This window comes from Brachyhypopomus gauderio, chromosome 17, assembly GCF_052324685.1.
Source record: "Brachyhypopomus gauderio isolate BG-103 chromosome 17, BGAUD_0.2, whole genome shotgun sequence".
NCBI lineage: Eukaryota > Metazoa > Chordata > Actinopteri > Gymnotiformes > Hypopomidae > Brachyhypopomus > Brachyhypopomus gauderio.
Window position 1 is genome coordinate 18873523 of NC_135227.1, and position 21804 is coordinate 18895326.

General features: G+C 41.1%; 1 protein-coding gene and 1 long non-coding RNA gene across 2 annotated transcripts; both read right to left on the bottom strand.

Annotated features, from left to right (window-relative positions):
• Positions 1–8847: 8847 nt before the first annotated feature.
• LOC143480922 (protein kinase C delta type-like) lies at positions 8848–12972 on the bottom strand. The gene is made up of 12 exons (XM_076978791.1): positions 12747–12972; positions 12250–12561; positions 11435–11565; positions 11007–11174; positions 10690–10781; positions 10492–10554; positions 10245–10383; positions 9948–10136; positions 9661–9789; positions 9344–9501; positions 9118–9226; positions 8848–8982 (listed from the first exon to the last, which is right to left on the bottom strand). The coding sequence occupies exons 1-11, from the start codon at positions 12940–12942 to the stop codon at positions 9223–9225; spliced, it is 1581 nt and encodes a 526-aa protein (XP_076834906.1). The 5' UTR covers positions 12943–12972; the 3' UTR covers positions 8848–8982; positions 9118–9222.
• A 4250-nt stretch (positions 12973–17222) lies between these two features.
• Positions 17223–21187, bottom strand: LOC143481077 (uncharacterized). The gene is made up of 3 exons (XR_013121956.1): positions 19683–21187; positions 18828–18907; positions 17223–18531 (listed from the first exon to the last, which is right to left on the bottom strand). It is a non-coding gene; the product is annotated as an uncharacterized LOC143481077 (long non-coding RNA).
• Between the last annotated feature and the right edge of the window lie 617 nt (positions 21188–21804).

Here is a 21804-nt window from a genome sequence, read left to right on the forward strand (position 1 = left end):
CTTTTAACAGAAATGTCACCTTTATTAAAAAACCACCTTGCAGATGTAGAGGTCTGATTCAGTAATGGTGCTCTTCTAAAATGCCCTTGCATTTCACTGTGTTAATGTGTGTTAATGCTGTCTCTGCAGTGTTCTGTAGGGGTTCTGAAGGGCGACTCTCCTCTGTCTGCTCTGACCTGCTTATTTTCAAGTAAATTCGATAAAAATGGTGGGAGTATCTAGCTCCTCCAATCACGACCTCACACACACACACACACACACACACACAGTGCTCCTCCAATCACACTCTTGCACATGTTCTCCACCTGTCTCTTCAGCAGCGTTCAGTGAAATTGCACGTCTGCAATCTGCCGTGACGTTTGGTGGTTTGGGGCTCGTCCAGCACCTGAACAGACCTGTGAGCTCGTGATGCTACAAGTTACAAAAGTGTCACGTCAGCAAGTTCAACACTACCAACTTCAGATTCATATAACTCCTTCTCCAGTATTTATGACAGACATAGGCTAAGAATTTTGAAATGCACGTGTTTTAGGAGAGTTTATCTGACGTAATTAATGTTCGTCAATGTTTAGTTGCTATTTCAGCTAGAACAAATAGAAATGTTGCGTATTACATGTATAGTACTTGCATATTGACCTTCATCTTCAGACACTTCATCTACGGACATGTTTGTGCTCCCTCGGGGATCCGTCCCATGACTCTGCTGAGGTATCTTGCTCTAACGTGTGTTGCTGTCTAAGAAAACCTCTTCTAGTCAGGCTAGATCAGTAGGGTCAGATTTGGCGAGGTGAGATTTTGTGTGGGCCAAACATTCTTTTTTTTTTTTTTGGCCCACCTCCACCCCCCCATCTTTGGAGGACAACTTTGTTTTTATGTACAGATTAAATGGCAATTATAACAATTCTGTATAATATATAGTATAGTGATAACAATATATAATATAGTGATAACAATATACAAAGTGATATTGGGGTTAGGTGGACCAAGAAAAGAGGGGGAGAGAAAGAATAAAAAGGGAAAAGACAAAGAGGCAGGAAAAGAAAGAAGAAGAGAAAAAAAATTAATAATAATAATAAAAAATAAAAATAATAATGATAATAATAAAATAAAACACGCAACCAGCTCAAATGACCACTGCAAAGAAGAACAGAAAGTAAACCAAATACATATAGTACAAATGAGTGCGATGTATGGGTGTGTGTGAGTTTATTTATATTATATATTTTTTTTTTGTCAATTGTGATTTTTACACCCCAATCGAAATTTGTCCTCCGCTTTTAACCCATCTGTGCAGTCAGAACACACACACTAGTGATTACTAGGGGGCTGTGGATCACACGTGCCCAGAGCGGTGGGCAGCCCTAGCCCGGCGCCCAGGGAGCAGTTGGGGTTAGGTGCCTTGCTCAAGGGCATCTCAGTCATGGCCTGTCTGGGAATCGAACCCACGACCCTCCGGTCACAAGACCAGTTCCCTAACCGCCAGGCCATGACTGCCCTTTATGTGCAACCTAAAAGTGCAACATAGGATAGATGTATGGAATGTACTTACCAGCCAGGGTGGATAGCTGCGATAACATTCCCCCAGAGGCGGGCAGAGAAAGACCCGGGAATCTTTTTACAATTATGAAGAGTAGAAGTGTGAAGAGTAGCCTATTAATTTTTGTACAAGCTGTCCGCGACCCAAAAGTGACCCATCAGTTGAGAATCATGGGATATTCCAGGTGACCCTGTGATATTGACATCACACAGGATGCCCAGCTCTGGACACATCAAGCTGAGTAAATCCAGGGCAGTTGTGCTGTTGTAGGCATGTTGAATGTGAAATCTACCATTCTAATGCAGTGTCCATCTGTACGTGTTCTGGGGGATGTGAAACACTGTACAGGTCACCGATGCCTTAAACCGCCTCCTCTTAGATCACTCTTCCTCACCTCCGCCACTTCACCCTCCTGTTAGATCACTCTTCCTCACCTCATCCACTTCACCCTCCTGTTAGATCACTCTTCCTCACCTCCGCCACTTCACCCTCCTGTTAGATCACTCTTCCTCACCTCATCCACTTCACCCTCCTGTTAGATCACTCTTCCTCACCTCCTGCTCACACAGACACACACTCAATTTAATTTGGTATTTGCTGGCATGACCATTTTCTTTTGCAATATTGCCAATGCAGCATTAAAAACTAAGCACATTTGGAACAAAGCACTTAGAGGACAACCTTGGGGTCAACGTTCCACAGTGTCCACTATAATCTCCCCATCTTTCAGTCCCTGGGATGTTTCCAACAATATGTTTTATTTTCAATTCAACACTCCATGAGGTCAGGATGCTGTCAACTTTCAGAAGTATTTCCATGTATCAGTTATTTCTACACTGTTCTGTTCACGTGATATTGGCATGTGCACTCTTGGCATGTGCGAGTGTAAATTATTAGGTGTGAAGACAGTCAAATGCGTGTTTTCCACTACACCGGTTTTAAAAGTATTAGCGGCTCGCTAGGCTTGTAAACTAACCGCGCACCACGAAAATGTAGCAGTGTGTCGCCCCGTTTATGCAGGTGAGCCCGCGGACCGGCTGGGGAGCCGCATGAAACCAGGCAAAGAGCCGCATGAAACCAGGCAAAGAGCCGCGGGTTGGCCACCCCTGGGGTAGAGGGTGAGGGAGGAAACAAGTGGAAGACAAAAAGAAAACAGAGAGGGGGAGGGAGAGAAAGAGAGAGTGGTTGAAAAAGATTTGAGCTTCATGAAGAATAGAATACAGGAGGGAAATGATGTAAGCAGATATGTGCATATATAGACAGGAAATGGCAATTCCTCTCTGCCCTGTTATTTAAACACACACACACACACACATATTCACAAGGTCCAGTATGGGCAAGATAGTTTCATTAAGAGAATCACATGCATTGGCTGTCTCCCTAAAGCTCCTCTGAACGATTACTTCAGAATGATCATTATCACCAATAACGAAACCACGAAAAGTATACAATCTCCATGGAAACGCTCTTCCTGTCTCACACTAACTCACTTGTGTTTCTTTTCGGCATCTATTTGTATTAGTACACAGGCCATATAGTTATTAGTGTGTACTTAGTGCTCTTGAAGGTCCACAAGGCAGCGTAACAGACTGGAGCTACAAATACCTGCGGACTCTCCAATGACACAAACCACGGGGCAGAAACAAAAAAAGACAACAACATCTAAGTATCTCCAGAAGGTCAGGCAGGTCCTCAAGGGTCAGTTGAACAGGAACAATAAGATTAAAGCCGTAAACACGCCTGTCCTGCCAGTCCTCACATACCCAGAATGCACAGCAAGCTGCTCAGGAGGTCGAGTGGACGCTGAAGCTGTCAGGACCAGGAAGATCCTCAGACTTCATGGGATCCACCACCCATGATTTGGCGTGTGACGGCTGTAGACTAGCAGGAATGAGGAGGGAAGAGGCCTTCGAAGTGATCCCATGTCCAGAGAGACGCTCAGTAAAACACCCCTGACTGGTATGAGGGAACTCTGAAGATTCGTGATTATATCTGGAGATTGAAAATCCTAAAACCACATCTCCTCTGAATCATCAGGAACCAGGAAACCACTCCAGCACACGTCACAGGGCATCAAAACATCCAACTACAATAACACCACCACCACCAGCAGTTCTCCACCACCACCACCAGCATTACCAGCACTAGCTAAATGACAACAGTATTACCACTAACCAGCAACTCCAACACCACCAGCTACAATAACACGATTACCACTAGCAGCAGCTATAACAACAGCAGCGACAATAAAAAGATTGCTACTCATTTATTTCTCATCAAAAGTGAGATAATCAAATCTGTGAGATTTATCTTGAATATCAGTTGAAAGATTGTGCGTGTCAGGACAGAGAGGACAGCGAGGGCTCTTTAGATGATTTTCACTTTGGATCAATAGCTCATCTTCCTGCCCTCTGAGGGCTTATGTTACAGTAATACAGCAGCAGAAATAAACGTCTGATAAGAAATCAAAGTGACTCATTTGTCTCATGATACTTCGATGAGTAATTCCACACACTTGAGCACAAGTAAAAGTAAATGTTATGACGTCATGGTTCTCACATCTTCTGTAGGCTACTGAAATGACCATGAAAGCATGTTGTTCACTTCCGTTCAATGCCAAGTTCAACAATTTCATTAATGGCTTCCTTTTGCTTTTGGGGATATTTACAGTGCTGAAAACTAGTCTGTGTAGTACATGTTGTGTGTGTGTGTGTGCGTGTGCAGTTATTGTGGTTTTGCCTGCAGTAGTAAGTTTTTGTTGTAGAGGACAAGTCACTGCTTCACCTTATAACAAAATTCTCCTCATATTTTAGTGCTGAATCTGTGTGTTTCTCTGCCACACACACACACCTCCTACACATTATCATCGTTTCAGACCCAGTGCCCTGCAGTCAGGCGTGTCTGCTAAACACACGTTTAATTCTGAAGACCCACCAGTATCCAGCCATGGTCCTTCCCAGACAGTGAAGTGTATTGTGACCATAAAACATCACTCACAGCAAGAAGAAGAAATGTCAAGAAACTGAAACGTGATGATTTTCTCTAACTCTGCTGCTCTGATAGCTTGTAGTCTCTCTCTCTCTCACACACACTATTCAGTGTTATTGTGGGGACATCAATTACACACTGATGCAGCATGAATGTTTCCTCACCACACGTTCACACACAAAAGGTCCTGTCCTTTCTTAGCAGAGTAATGTCACTGTCTCCTTTTCATTCACTTATTCTCAGTCCATACATTCTTCATTTTATGTGAATTCTTACTTTTTATTTATCTATCTATTTTTATAATTTGATCAGTACAGAAATTGCACATCTCTAGCTTCTATTGTTTTTAGCACAGTCCAACACTGCGCGGTGTGTGTGTGTGTGTGTGTGTGTGTGTGATAATGGTGCTGGTTAATCATGTGAGTTTAAATGTCTATTAATGGAAAGCAAAGTGTTGACTTGCAGTAAGTGTGTCTCTGTGACCGACATCACACCAGCCCCACACACACACACACCTCATAACACTTAAGAGTGATAACTAGGGGTGTGACGAGATCTTGTGTCACGAGACCTCGTGAGAAGGGACTCCGTGAGATTTCTCGTTGTGTTAAAAATCTGTTTGTGGCGTGCTTGCAGAAATGGCCTCTTTCGCATCACAACTCCCATACAGCTTCTCCTTGTGCAGAGTGTGCTGTATTGTTGACCGATGCATAGTGACACCGTCTGCAGCAAGATGATGCTGCAGGTCTTTGGAGGTGGTCTGTGGATTGTCCTTGACTGTTCTCACCATTCTTCTTCACTGCCTCGCTGATATTTTTCTTGGCCTGCAACTTCTGGGCTTAACAAGAACTGTCCCTGTGGTCTTCCATTTCCTTACTATGTTCCTCACAGTGGAAACTGACAGGTTAAATCTCTGAGACAACTTTTTGTATCCTTCTCCTAAACAACTATGTTGAACAATCTTCGTTTTCAGATCATTTGTGAGTTGTTTTGATGAGCCCATGATGCCACTCTTCAGAGGAGATTCAAATAGGAGAACAACTTGCAAGTGGCCATCTTAAATACCTTTTTCTCATGATTGGATACACCTGGCTATGAAGTTCAAAGCTCATTGAAGTTACCAAACCAATTTAGTGCTTCAGTACGTCAGTAAAAAGTAGTTGGGAGTATTCAAATCAAGAAAATGATAAGGGTGTCCATACTTTTGCACCTGTCTAATATTGTTTTAATGCATATTGCACATTTTCTGTTAGTACAATAAACCTGAAAATCTTGAAATATTACTGTGTCCATCAGTTATTAGATATATGAAACTGAAATAGCTGTTGCAAAAACCCAAATTTTGATAACTACAAATGATTAAGATGAATAGAGGTGCCCAAACTTTTTCATATGACTGCACCTACAAATGTTTCCCATAAAGCACCGTCTGAGCATGTATCTCTAAATATGAGAATCCAACAAAAAGCAGTGTATTATAAACCATTTGATCATATGCTTGTGTTTAATTGGCAAGTAGTAAAAATAGCTTAAATGCACCAATATTCACACAGTGCACATATATACCACACATAAAGCCTATAGAGCCTATACCAAAAATATATATATCTTTATATATATACACCATACACATATACAGTATAAGACAAAGATTTTACACTTATTTAAATGTTAACCTGTGCAAATCCCCTCTCTAACTGTCACTCCAGTACTGTTCAATGTGCCTGTGTTCTCCTCGTCTGTTTATCCCGCCCTGTTTCTATGCTTTCCCTCTGTCTGTCACACCCCTGTCGTTGTTCTCTCCTGCTGTCAGTCCTGTCCATGTCTTCTGTGTAACCTTGTTTAGATCCGTTCCCCAGTTAGTCCAGTCCGTGTCTTCTGTGTAACCTTGTGTAGATCCGTTCCCCAGTGAGTCCAGTCCGTGTCTTCTGTGTAACCTTGTGTAGATCCGTTCCCCAGTTAGTCCAGTCCGTGTCTTCTGTGTAACCTTGTGTAGATCCATTCCCCAGTTAGTCCAGTCCATGTCTTCTGTGTAACCTTGTTTAGATCCGTTTCCCAGTTAGTCCAGTCCGTGTCTTCTGTGTAACCTTGTGTAGATCCGTTCCCCAGTTAGTCCAGTCCGTGTCTTCTGTGTAACCTTGTTTAGATCCATTCCCCAGTTAGTCCAGTCCGTGTCTTCTGTTGTTCACCTTGTCTTGTCTTTCCCTCCTTCCTAGCTTTCAGCTCAGGTGTTTCTAGTTTGTCTTGATGTGTTTGGTACTTGTACTCCCTGTGTTTCAGTCCCTCTTTGGAAGTCATTGTGATAATCCTTGTTGTGTGTTTATCTGCCTTGTTCTGAGTTCTTGTATTTGTTTTATCCTCTGTCTTTTGTTATCCGAGTTATCCTGTCTGGTTGTTAGTTCTTGATTTGTGATAGTTGTATTTTAATTAGTATGCCTCGTTACCCTCGTATCCTCTATGTTAGCACTCCAGCTATAAAACCCTGCTCTCCTCAGCATTTGTGTCCGCCTCTTAGCTTTTAAAATGCATTGTATTTATTTCCTTTCAAAGCTTTTGTCAGGGTTGGACCCAGACGCCTTCCTCCTGTCGCCACAAGGAGGAGCTCGCGAGCTAGACCTGGGGGCAATCAGACGCGATAGGCTACAGCTGTTTGTAGCCTACTTAGAGTGGGCAACTTCAGCAGCTCATTGCTGAAGTTGTTTGTTGTCTATGCACTCACAGCCCAAGCCATTTTCTCTCGCTCGCTTTGTCGCTGCGTTTCATTCGCCTGTTTTCGTTTTTCTCCCTGAGTGTTCTCTAGTGATGGCAAACCGAAGCTTTGTGAAGCACCGAAGCTTTCCTCCGAAATGAGTTGAAAAAAGGTTCATTACTCGAAGCTTCATGACACAGTGCACAAAACCATGAAGTGCTTCATGTATCTTGTGGTTTGAAGACAAGGAAACTCTTTTTTTTACAGCATAAACTGTTTAAATGCATTAAAATTGACATTTGTTGTTTCAATAAAGGCAACTGATAAAACTACATTGTTTGTTGTACATGTTTTCCAAATCTCACTGTTGTGTTGAGCAGAATGCTGAGAAAAAGGAGTGATGGCTGAATAATAAAATGCATTTCATCACAATGTATCACTGTAAACTTCAAAAATTCTTAGAAAAACCTTTGAGCAGGTCTTTTGATAACTTATTTATATTTATCACTCATGTGGGTTTGCTGTATGAGGTTGTTAACAATTTTATGATGAATGTGGAAGTAGTCAGTGCTTTTTTAGTGGGGCATTTTATTTTTATGGTGGGTGGTCATGATTGTGAACTTGGGTAATGATTGTGCATAACTCTACTGTTTTTCTACTGTGCTGGGCCTAAGTTGGTTTATTTTTTTATCAACATGGTCTTAGCATTGATGAGGTGTTGTTGTTATAAGCCAACTGCTGAGAGCAGACCAGGCACTTCACCTGAAACAGAACATTTTTTTAATTTTACAACCTAAAATTCACACAGTGATTTTAATATTATGAAAGAGAAAATTTTATAATGGTGCACATCTTAGTATCCAAAACAATTAAAAATGTTTTAGTGATTTGATGACTGCTATAATGAAACACTACCCACAGAAATATGATGGATTTGATACATGTAAAATATAATTCATAATTGGTTCGATTCCCAGACCTGAGGCCATGACTGAGGTGCCCTTGAGCAAGGCACCTAACCCCAACTGCTCCCCGGGCGCCGGGCTAGGGCTGCCCACCGCTCTGGGCACGTGTGATCCACAGCCCCCTAGTAATCACTAGTGTGTGTGTGTGTTCTAACTGCACAGATGGGTTAAAAGCAGAGGACAAATTTTGATTGGGGTGTAAAAATCACAATTGACAAAATAAGGCACATTTACATTTTTTTAATTTACACTCTTGCAGAAGATGCTCCATGCGCTGGTTGATAGTGATGGGAAGATGATACCTCAAGGAGTGTATCGACACACTACACAAACTGTGTTGACACTGTATTGACACGGTGTTGGTCACTTAATAGTGACCCCTGCAGTAGTTATAATATCATTGCAAGTAAACAAAATGAAAAGTTGAAAAAGCATCCTGAAAACACATCAACTCGTGAAATATTTATCAACATTCGTTTACTTAAAATATGATCTCATCATTTTATAATTTCATATAGCAAATGTGTCTAATAAAATTCAGCTAAAATGTGCAACTTATGTAAGGATTTTCATTAATGAAAAAGAAAAATAATATAAAACACAAAAAATGACAAGAAATTCATTCATTTATGTATTTTTATTGAGGAACAAAAGTTTTTGAAGTGTGTTGGTTCCAAGGCGATTTCTCCTCTTAGATACAAGTTCTCCTGCCTTAGAAAAGTCTTTCACAGGGTACAGACGAAGATGGTGTGCATAAACATCTTTGTTGATCACAGCCTCATCCACAGCTTGCTTGTTAGGAACTGTAAGGAAATATTTTTTTGCCTTATTAAAGTACTGACAAGTTTGCAAACAATATTACATAGTTACACAAAGCATTTTAAATTAGAACATTTTAATTTTATTTGAGAATTTTAACACTCCTGGGGTACTCTCACCAGTATGTGCTGATTCTTCATTGCCATGCCGAGCTCTATAATGCCTCAGCATTGATGAAGTGCTCTTGTTGATGTAAGAAAGCTCCGTGGAGCAGAGTCGACACTTCACCTACAATAAAATAAAACGTTACTTTATCTGAATACAATTAAAACCCCTTACCAGAAAAGAGTACAAACATATTTAATAAAAAAATTATAAAGCAATATAATAAAGCAATACACGCACCAATACGTGGTTTCACACTTGTGCGCTCGGCACAGTGTTGGCGCACTAGCATCGTTCGTCGACTGGTTGACGAATGAAAAGCCAGCAAAGGGATTCTGGTCACACATGGACAGGCGGTCGTATTCCTGCTCACAGTTGCCACTGTCATTGGATGATGTCTGTGGGTGGAGGAGAATGGAAGCAAATCACATGATGAACAGAGGCTGCTTTTCAGTATGTGTATTTTAGCAATTTAGTAAAAAAAAAAAAAAAAACAGGAATGAGAGATGACTGTAAAGTGACTGTAAACTGGAAAGGGATGGAAAGAAAGCTCATACCACTTCTGTCACGTAAGGGGGTTTGACCTCTCTCCTTTCCAGAGCAGACCAGTCAATGATCTCGAAAAATGACTGATCTCGGATGTTACCCACAACACCCAGTCTATAAGAAGGGTCTCGCTCAAACAGCTTTGTTCATGAAAGAAAACCAAAAGCAAGATTATTATTCATAATAGAAATATCTCAGTGTGTCTATTCATGTCTTGGTTGTGAAGTATTATTATTATTAGTATTATTATTATTACTATTATTAATAGGTCATCAGGTGTGGTTTTGTGCATGCTTACTCGCTCTAGCAGGTCTCTGGTATCCAGTGTGATCCAGTCAGGGAATTCAGGTGTGTCCGTAATGATGGAATCAAACACATCATCTATCTCCTCACCATCGAATGGAGGCTTCCCAATCAGCATCCCATACAGGAGCACACCAAATGCCCACCAATCCACAGAAAAAGAATACCTCTCACCCAGAATGATCTACACACACACACACACACACATTCGCATTCAGGGCATACTGAATTACATTGACATTGCTACAGGTGAGAACATTCAATGTCAAATTCATTTGATGCCATCTCATACCTCAGGGGCCATGTAGAATGGTGTCCCACAGAATGTTTTGGCAAGATTGTTCCCAAAAACATTCTCTTTGCACAAGCCAAAATCCGCTATCTTAATGTGACCTTCTCCATCAAGCATCACATTGTCCAACTTGAGATCCCTAATGCAGGTGAGAAATACAAAAATGTGGCAAAAATGTGGTTAAGTAGACAAGAACAGTAAAGGTGAAAGTACAGAATGTCCATATAGATTTGTTTGAGTGTGTAACCTGTGGATGATGCCCTTTCCATGAAGGAACTGCAGTCCACACACAATTTCGGCTGCGTAGAATCTGGAAGGAAGAAACAAACCAGGAGCCATCAGACCGGACTATAATTACACACACCTACATTTATATTTATATAAGACATACAAAAAAACATCATTGTGTATGTGTGTGTGCGTGTGTGTGTGCGTGTTGCCTCACGTGGCTGTGTAGAGGTCAAAGCATCCTGTCTTCTGCATGCGGAACATCAGGTCACCTCCGTTGAGGTACTCCATGACAAAGAACAAGTGCTCCTAACATGCAGACAATGCCATAAACACTTTGGTATGAGTACAAGCAGAATTACTGACTCAACAATCATCTAAATACCACAGTGATTCCATGAAGTATAAGATACAGTAAACAGTTGTGACAATGCCTGGTGTGGTTAATTACTAGAGTCCTGCTGGACATCCCATTACTGTTGACTGAGAGGTGGAGGAACTGTATAATATAACCTTTCATTTGTTCTTTACTACCTTGGTCTGAAAGGTGGCGTAAAGGTGCGTCAGGTAGGGACAGTCCCAGGCCAGAGTTAGCACCCTCTTCTCCACCATGGTGGACTCTACATTATCATTCATCGCGTCTTTCCTCAAGGCTTTCACAGCAAACAAATCCTCACTCCCCTTTAGTTCAGCCAGAAGAACCTGAGCAGGGACCAAGGGAGAGAAACAGACAAACAGACCAGAGTGAGAGAAAAAAAAACACACATACACACACATCCATGAAATATGAAGGTTTGATGGAATAGTGTTTGTTTGGTCTATTCTTGTGGAGATTTAACAATAGAAGGGCAAAAGGACAGACATGTAAAAATGATAAGTGAATAGTCAGGAGAAGTGAAGAGAGACACAGAGTCAGTGTGTGTGTGGAGGACGCGGGAGCCGCGTGAAGGGGAAGACTCTACCTTGCCATAGCTTCCCTTGCCCAGTACACTGTGGAAGGTGAAGTTCTCCGCAGTGATGTGTGTCTGGTGGCTGATCCGGGACAGGGGGCGAGGACTCGAACCCTCACACAGAGGACCGCATGGAGACGCATCTACAGAGATGTACAGTACATTTTTACACATCCAGACTCACCTGGCTGACTTGGGTGAGTGCCACAGCCAGTAGGTTCTAGCTGATGCCACACAGATTAGCCACTTTAGTTTGGCACTTGTGATGAACATTCAATCAGAAACACAAAGACATACACATATTCTAACCCAACCCATGCACATAATCTCTCTCTCACCCTCACACTTCCATCCCCAAGAAGAAACATTTAAAGTGAAGCTTAAATCAAAATATAATAATAGTTGTAAGTTCAAGTGCATATTTTTTGTTTTCTAATAAATATTTTCCATCATTGGGTGAATTACAAAGCCAGCCCTGCTCTTCCCTACAGGGATGCATGTGACAACATATGCCCTGTGGCAGGAGACTCCAGAAGTAACACAAAGCGTAAGCTCAGAGGGGATAGAGCTTTTTCCATCGCTGCTCCTAGATTATGGAACAACCTACCACTGCATGTTAGACAAGCCCCTTCACTGCCCATTTTTAAAAGTCTTAAAACAAGTCTTAAAACCCACTTTAATTCATTGGCTTTAAACACAGCATGTGTTCTTAAGCCATTAAGCCATTCTTAAAGTGCTCTATAAATAAAGTTGAGTTGTTATATGAAAATAACTATTTAACATGTTGATATCAGCAAATTACAATATGTTATCAACTTGAGATTCACCTAGAAATGGGTTGTAGGAGTACTCAGTCTCATCCAGGAGAACCTGGAGCAGCTCCTTCCAGGCATCATCCAGAGCACTTGTGTTCAAAGAGACCTCAGTCTCGTCCAGGAGAACCTGGAGCAGCTCCTTCCAGGCATCATCCAGAGCACTTGTGTTCAAAGAGACCTCAGTCTCGTCCAGGAGAACCTGGAGCAGCTCCTTCCAGGCATCATCCAGAGCACTTGTGTTCAAAGAGACCTCAGTCTCGTCCAGGAGAACCTGGAGCAGCTCCTCCCAGGCCTCATCCAGAACACTGTTGTTCAAAGATGCTACTGCAAAAATGATTTTTTCAAGAAGCCATAAATAAATATTACATGAAAGTAACAGGTGAATGTTTTTCATCTGAATTGTGTTAATGTGCGCTTGTCTGATATGAATAGCTACTGAACACGTTGATGTCAGCAAATTATGAAATATGTTATCAAATTGATATTCTGTATGAATGTGTCTTAGTCACCTAGATATAGGTTGTAGGAGTCCTCAGTCTCGTCGAGGAGAACGTGGAGCAGCTCCTTCCAGGCATCGTCCAGAGCACTTGTATTCAAAGAGACCTCAATCTCATCAAGGACATCGTTGATGTGCTCCTCCCATGCCTCATCCAGAACACTGGAGGAGTCCTCAGTCTCGTCGAGTGAAACTGGAGAACAGAACATTGTTATTCAAAGGTGCTACTGCAAAAATGATTTTTTCATTTCATTTTTTTTTGTCCTAATTACATATTACAATGTAATAACAGGTCAATGTTTTTTAGCTGAACTGTGTTAATATAAGCATTAGATAAGCAGTAGATATATGCGACATATAGTCCGGTGCGGCTTATACAACATTTTCCATTTAAAAAAACTTGGTAGGTGCGGTTTATATTGAGGTGCGCTCTATAGTCCAGAAAATACGGTATACACAACCCATAAAAAATCCCTTCAAAGACATTTTCTAATCAATAAATATACAAAGCCAAGCAGAAAGACACAAATGTAATTGAATCATTATTATTTGATTTATATTGAGACTATCACTATTTGTGGACCTGGGTTTGTAAAAATAAAAATGAACCTGTCAAATTATCAGATTCTTTTTCTATTTTTCACTTATTGGTTTTACCAATAAACACCAAATTCAGCTGTGTTAAAAGAACAAAATAAGCCCCAAAATATGCCCCAAAATAAGTTGTCACCATTGTACTCATTTACTTACTCAGGCAATGGGTGCTGTCGGTCTCCTGTTTTTGTTTTGTTTTGTTTTTTCTTTTTTATTCTTTCTTTCTTTTGAACTCTTCTGCATTCCTCCTCTATGTCTGTGTCATCCGAATCTTCTTGGGCGCCTCCACAGCACCAGGACCAGAGGCAACACCTTTTGATATCCTTCCACGACATCATCTTTGCACAGACTGATATGGAATTATACTGTACATGCAATTATATATATACCCTCATTTGTTGTGCCGTCGTTATGACGACAGAGCAGGTATTATGACGTCATGTGGAATTATGGGATTATTATATTTATAAAGCCCTATATTGTTATTCCTTTTCTCCAAATTTCTGCAATTAATGCGGCCCGAACCGCTTAACGTACAGACTCCGTTCGAACTGCGTTTCGAAGGTCTCGGCTCTGTGTGGTGTGCTATCCGTTTTTGGAGTCGATTAGAGTTATAGATTTTAATAGAATTGAGTTTAAAATGAAAAATGGCCCTATTTTAAAATGAATGGTGGAATGTTCAGAATTTCAAATCATCACTGCCAGTTAGAGTGTGAGCTGGCATAAAAAATGATCAAAACGTTCTTGGATAAACTGCTGTAAAATCCTTACACCTTGACCTAGAAGCTCCATTTAAATTTTAAATGGGAGAGAAACTTGTCCTTTCTGGCACGCCGAGATATCTAATCATTTGATGAATTAGTTTTAGAGTTATGAGCATTTGTTTGGCACTAGACACAGAAAACTGCCCCATTGGCCCCCATATAAATATATCAGAATCAGAATCAGCTTTGTTGAGATTTTTGTGTGTTTTTAACTTGTCATAAATCAGTCATTTTTGGGTCAAACCACACCAAGGTATATCAAAATCATCAGCAAGGGTTCCTCTCTCACACAATCTCTTCGGTGAAGCGATAGGTTAAATGGGTCCCGAACTACGACCGTTTGATCGGAGGGTGCAAATCACATAAAACAAGGCTTCTCCACTCAGAGTGGCAGAGACAGAGTGTCAGTTATTTTTGAATGTCTCTCCCCCTCCCCCACACACGCACGCGCACACACATGCATCTCTCATACCCACTACACACAGTCACACACATATACACCACACAGACACACACACATACATACATGCAGATGGGGCAGATGGAGCAGAGGGGCAGATGGAACAGAGGGGCAGATGGGGCAAAGGGGCAGATGAGGGTGAGGGGCAAATGGGGCAGATAGAGCAGATGGGGGAGATGGGCAGATGGTGCAAAGGGGGCAGATGGAGCAGAGGGGTAGATGGAGCAGAGGGGCAGATGGGGCAGATGGAGAAGAGGGGCAGATGGAGCAGAGGGGCAAAGGGGCAAATGAGGGTGAGGGGCAAATGGGGCAGATAGAGCAGATGGGGGAGATGGGCAGATGGGGCAAAGGGGCAGATGGAGCAGAGGGGCAGATGGGGCAAAGGGGGCAGATGGAGCAGAGGGGCAGATGGGGCAAAAGGGCAGATAAAGCAGAGGGGCAGATGAGGGAGAGGGGCAAATGGGGCAGACAGAGCAGAGGGGCAGATGGGGCAGATAGAGCAGAGGGGCAGATGAGGGAGAGGGGCAAATGGGGCAGATGGAGCAGAGGGGCTGATGGGGCAGATGGAGTAGAGGGGGCCGATGGAGCAGAGGGTCAAATGGGGCAAATGGAACAGAGGGGCAGATGAGGGAGAGGGGCAAATGGGGCAGATAGAGCAGAGGGGCAGATGGAGCAGAGGGGGTGATGGAGCAGAGGGGCAGATGGAGCAGAGGGGGCACACCTTTTCAAGCCCTATAGTATTTCCTTCAGGAAATGCAAGTCTAGTTTTAAATTACAAAGACATCATCTCGGATATTAAGACTGCAAAATGTAATTGATTTTAAAAATAAAAAGCACATATACCACTGCACTGCTGACAGTGATCCACCACTCATATAATATCTGCTCAGGGGTGGCCTGGGCCAGAGATGAGTGGAGTGAAGACAATCAATCTATGCAGAGAAATTGAATGATCTTTAGTTGTTGAACTACAAAGCTGGCCTGAAAAGAATTGTGCCAACTAAAGTGGCTAATAATTATACCTACTCACCATAACGGAAGTCCTGTTTTGCATAAACAAACTTTAGTATGCATCATTACAGTAACATACGAATGAATATAAAATACCACAGTACAGGTTGAGTTATTCAACCATGCACATTAGCAGTATGAGTATAAATAAATAGTGATCTCTGCAGATATAACTCTGATCATTATGATCCTCTGCTCTGTAAATGTTCCCTGCTCTAACACACCTATGTTAGCCCCAAGAAGGACTGGCTTCTTAGGTGGTTAGCTGAATCTGGTGTGTTAGGAGCAGAGAAAACACTAAAATGTTTAGATCATAGGCTTTCAGTACCAGGGTTGAGAAGCACTTACATTAGATACAGTCATGCCTGAAAGTATTCATACCCCTGGCAAATTATTATTTGATTATTGAGAAGGGTATGAATAATTTTGGACATGCCACTTTTTGTTCAAATGTGAATAAAAGCGGAGAAATATTTTTTCCCACAATGATGCCTCTTGTACATCATCGTATTATCTCCTGGGAGATGCCTCGCTGTTTTTTTCACAGGAGCACATTTTACAAAGCAGTGTGTGGAGATCTGGCAGACCTCCGTGTGTCTGAGGTTTACAGAGATTTTCCTCCTCAAACTGCACCATTGATAACTACGATGGGCATCTCCCAAGACCATCCACTGGTTGAGGGTGCATTTGGAATGGTGCAAGCTGGTAGTCATCTGTCTTACCAGCAGCTAGTGGCTAAAGATTACATCACCCTGCCATGATGCACCTCTGCCTCCAGCTGTTCCTTCTGTTGTTTACAAACTGGCATCTTCAGACTGCATGTTTGTTTGCAGTGAAAAAGAACAGCTCCACCTCAAGTCTCTTACCATGACCTGGGAAATGGCGCACAAAGTTGAGTGCGCAACCAGAAATCAAAGTGAATGTGGAGAATGGCATCAGCTTAGAAAGCCACGTTTAACTTCCTCACGTTTCCGGGAAATTTGTTCCATTAGAGGACAAAGTTCATGGGGGCAACTGGATGACAGGATCCTGAAAGGATCTTATCAAACCTCTGCTATGAGAAGAGGAATTGCTATGGAGCCAGCTGCTCTTCAAGCCAGACCAGAAATGTCAACGTCTACCCTTGTGGATTTGTGGTGCACCCAGATGCACCTTGGATGGGCTCCTCTCCTGATGGTCTTGTGTATGACCACTGAAAACCCACAGTACGTCCTTGTTGAGGTGAAGTGCCCTAATGTTAAAAGTTATGTTGACTGCTCTTACCTAGAAACAAAGCAGGGCACACTGCAGCTGAAGCATCATCATAACTACTACTGACAGATCCAGGGGCAGATGCTCATCACAGGAATGGACTGGTGTGACTTTGTTGTTTTTGCTGAGGAGGACATGTTGGTGCAGCGCATATTGAGAGATGCAGAGGTAATTAACACCATTAAACAAAAGGTGGACCCTTTCTTTTTTTGACATATACATGCCCAGATGTCTATAAACTCAGTTTGTATATATTGTTGTATTTGTTTAAAATGTTCTTATAACCCTGATAAGGATCTGTAGAATAGAAAAACATGAATGTCATTGGCACAGTTCTCATATTAAAAAAAACAACTCAATAGACAAATCACAAGGACTTTGTTTCAAAATAAAATTATTTATTTTCCTTCACTTTGTCATTGTTTTACATTTCCTCAAGCTTAAGTACAAACAAGTGAAACATTTATATTAAATATTAAACATTAAAAGTGAAGCCCATTAGATGTGAAGTAACTATTTACAAAAAGTAAGTGGTCATAGTTCAAACTGCAGGAAGTGTACATGAAAAGTAAACACATGGACAACATGCGTATGCACCCTTAAATATTTATTACAGGTTTCCAACATTGGTCCTGGAGTACCATTGCCCTGCTGTTTTTCCTTATTTAGTAAACCTACTTCAAATCATGAAAGCCTTAATTGCAGCAGGGAAACATCAGGGAAAATTCAGTAACATTTCTAAAATAATAACAAAAAGCCCTGTACATTAATGTAAAAAGTATCCTTGGGAAAGAGCAAATGTTATCCATTCTGTACTCATACAGCTCTTTCCACCATCCGAGGCCCATTTCTTGACAAAAGGACCATTCTGGTAGTTGGAGAGAAGACATGCCACAGTAAAAATTTGATTGATACTTCCTGTGATGGAGAGTGGTATTACAGTGTCAAATAGTTTGTTTTCTTTAATTCGTCTAATCATCCTCTCCACATGTACCCTTAGACGTGCAATATGCTGGGTCTCTCTCACATCATCTTCCAGCATCTGTGTTCTCGTGTGCAGGAAAGCAGGCCTGTGTACTTTACAAGGAACCAGGTCATCAACAAGGAATCCCTTGTCTACCATAATGGCCATGTCAGGTGTCAGTAGAGATGTGATGCCTGACTGCCTGAAGATTTCCTTGTCACTGATAGACCCCTGGTAAAGTGCTGATACAAATGTCACAGTTCCATGTGGTGCCATCCCCAACATACCTTTGAAAGTGCAGTGGGACTTGTATGTTGAAAATACTTCACTGAATTTGGAGGAGGTGACACGAGACTGTCTCAATTTATGCCACTCAACACAGGAACTTTTCAATTTTGTGTGCTGTTTCTAATGATGTTTCCAGGGACATCATGTGGAGCTGCTGATGTTCTGTGCAGACAAAGGAACAGGTAGAGGGTTCCAGCCTATATTCACAAAGTGGTAGTTGGGGGGGGGAGAAGGGGCATCTGTGTGTGGACAAGTTTTTGGCACTCTCTTCATTGGCATATGATAAGATAACACACTTCCCTCTTGCACTTTTCCAAATGCAGAGTCAACCAGAAGTACATTACTTGATATACCCATAGTTGTAATCATTGGAGCCACATCACTAGAAAGGCCACAGTAGACTTCATCCACCCTGAGTGCAGAAACTTCAGGCAGAAGTGAACTCACTCCCTTGTACAAGCTGCTCCTATGAATAAGACAAAGCACAAAAAAAAACATTTTTATTGTTTGCACAAAGTCTGATAAAGTATATGCTCAAATGCAAGACCATGACTAGAGAAAGATTGTCATGTTTAAGTAGCACTGGAAAAATGTGCCTGAAGCTATCTGATTTAGGCTTTCTTGCTTGATCAATTAACAGTATAAATGAATATAACATAGCACTGATAATTATACTAAAAATATAAATACATAAATCAACAACAATTAAAAAATAGAAATAGTATTAATACAAATATCAATAAAACATTTTTTTATAAAAACCTGATGCCTTCTGCTATCCTTCTTTCCCTAGGGCTGGCTGAAAGAATGGTCATCTCACTCACAAGACCAGGTTTAACACCCTGGATGTACACAAAATAATTTTCAATAAACAAACCACACGGCTGCACAAAGCTGTACCTGCAACACAAGTACACTGGCAGCTTTGTAGCCGCACTGGATGAGAATCACTAAGCAAAATCTGTGAAAATACACAAATCTGTTATAATACATACTGGGTTGCAAGTGCAGTTGAACATGAAAACATTAATTTCTAAATATGAACTTTTTTTATACAAGAGAATACATGAGTAAAGTGAGAAGGTCTGTGTTCTGAAAAACATATGGACCATATTACTACAGTTCATTGGCATATGTTAAAAGTTTAAATTGAAGCCAAAACATTGTTAATCTCACTTTACTCATTGAAAATTCACACAGAACGTGTGAAAGTGACAACACAGAAGTCAATCTAGTTTCTGTGAATCTGTGTAAGTTACTGTGTACAGATTTCACACTAATATTACTGATGGAACATAGTACCAATCATGTACTTAACAGTAGCCTTTAACAGTATTAGATTTAAAGCTTTGATGTAATTCACAGAAACCTGATTTGACTAACAGGAACCTGTCTAATGAACCAGCCTGCACTGAACCTGCAGGATAACTTTCCCTTATGCTCAAACTGTGAGGCTTTTTACTTCTCCTCATTGATCTATAGCACTCTGCCCTAATGGTGACCTCTCCTGTCCTTGAGTCCTTGTTTGAAACTCAGACCGACAAAGATTAGGAACATTTTCATACATTAGCAGTATCACCACACTAGCATTGGGTAGTAAACAGTTTAGGATCTTACCTTCATAATTGTGGACGTAGCTTGAAATGTAGAGTTTGAAGCCCTTCTCTTTCATGGTTGATGAGGTCTGACACGATGTGTGAATAATACGCGTAACGTCGTTGACCGTGATCCTGGGCAGATCCTGAAGCGAGCGAGTAAAACGCCATAGCTACACTGTTTACTAGCAAGACCGGAAGTGATGAAGCTGACTAACACGGAATGCGGAAGAGCGCGTGCATATAGCCTATTGCACAACAACGTTTTACGGTCATCAAAACATTTATATATTCACTTCTGCGTGACAAATTTTTCAGCAGAAAACGCTGTGCTTCGAGTTAGAATTTGCGCATGCGCACAGGCTCATATATATGAGCTCATAGGCTCATATATTCGGCGGATATTCGCGTTTAGCCGCGAAAAAAGGAAATTAAAAAACATTAAAGGAGGAAAAAAAGACAGTTTGAGCGCGTGTTTATGAAAATTGCATAAATGTTATGTTAAAACGTGCAGCTTTATATATTTAACCCCGCGTTTTTGCCCGCTCGAGTTTTGACATTGATGTGACGTCATGCTAGTTAGCTAGCTAGCGGTTAGCTATCGTAGGCTGGTTAGCTAGCAGTTAGCTATCGTAGGTTAGCTAGCGGTTAGCTATCGTAGGCTGGTTAGCTAGCGGTTAGCTATCGTAGGTTAGTTAGTGGTTAGCTATCCTAGGCTAATTACCTAGCAGTTAGCTATCGTAGGTTAGCTAGTGGTTAGCTATCGTAGGCTGGTTAGCTAGCAGTTAGCTATCGTAGGTTAGCTAGTGGTTAGCTATCGTAGGCTGATTAGCTAGCGGTTAGCTATCCTAGGCTAATTAGCTAGCAGTTAGCTAAGGTAGGTTAGCTAGCGGAATAACATTTTTTTCTGTGCTTTTCTGGCCATTTGGCTGAAGTTGAGATTTAGTTCATTACCCCTTGCACCTGTAAAAGTTAGGTTTTCTCTGTTGTGTGTAGGTTCTGAGACATGCTGATATGTTGCTGAAGGTGAAGTCCCAAGGTACCAAGAAGTACATCCGATTACTCTTATATTGTACTTATCGTACAATACATAGACATATCCTCAATAATATTTGATAACCGTGACATTGTATATTGTGTTTACTTGTATGTTTGTTCACATAGCCTATATAACTGAACAGTATTTTTGACAGTGGCGCAAAGACGAATGCTTCAATAACTGACTACATACACAGTATGGACTGAAGTAGGTGAAGAAAAATATATATATTACCCAAACTATGATTAATTAAAATTTAGTTTGTTATGCTATTGTATTACCATCATCACTGGCATTTAATTCTCTAAGTCACATTATCACATTAATAATGGCACTGCCAGCATTAGTCACCAGAAGCCAGGGAGCTTCTAGGGGTGTGGTGAGCCATGATATTGGGAGATGAAATTTTAACTTTAGCGAGATGAAATTTTAACTTTAATATATTAATTTCAAAATTGAAATACATGATTGAAAATATTTTATTTGACTAAAACTCACAAAATGCAAAACAGCCGGTGAATTTTGTAACTAATCATCTTGCAATAGATGTCAATAAATGTTTACTCTGATTATAAATTATGTATGGTTCCAATTAACCATATGCAGTAAATACAGAACATTATGCATGTACTGCAGCCGGCTTTACAATAAAATGAACAACTTCTCTCTTTAGACCTTTCCCTAATCTGAATTCTCTTTTTTTCCATTGGAACTTTGGCTTTATATTTAAACTAGTGGTGGGACTTTAACGCGTTAATTTCGATTAATTAATTACAGGAAAATTAACGCACTAAAAAAATTAACGCATTTTAACGATACACTTTTGCATCGTGGAATGTTTTTCAGTGCACGAGTTCCAGGCGTACAGATTATATGGACGCACGATAAGATGAGCATGATGCAGATGACTAAAGAGGCTACGCTGGTGGATGGGAAATTTAAATATAAGAAACTTCCAGATGGAAGTTCAAACAAAAATAGTGTTATTTACACTTTATGTAGGAAGGAGTTCGCTTATCACAGGAGCACTTCCACCCTTCGTTACCACCTCAACGCAAAACATGTTGCAGCTAAAGCTGGGCGTACACTGTACGATATTTTAAAT

Bases quoted from the DNA above. Each gene is read 5' to 3' on its own strand.
- LOC143480922 (XM_076978791.1), bottom strand. From the start codon at position 12,942: ATGTTCTGTTCTCCAGTTTCACTCGACGAGACTGAGGACTCCTCCAGT. The intron at 12,562-12,746 runs GTGACTAAGACA...TCATTTTTGCAG, and splicing joins CTCCTACAACCTATATCTAG to TAGCATCTTTGAACAACAGT. The intron at 10,782-11,006 runs GTAGTAAAGAAC...TCTGCATGTTAG, and splicing joins ACGCCACCTTTCAGACCAAG to GAGCACTTGTTCTTTGTCAT.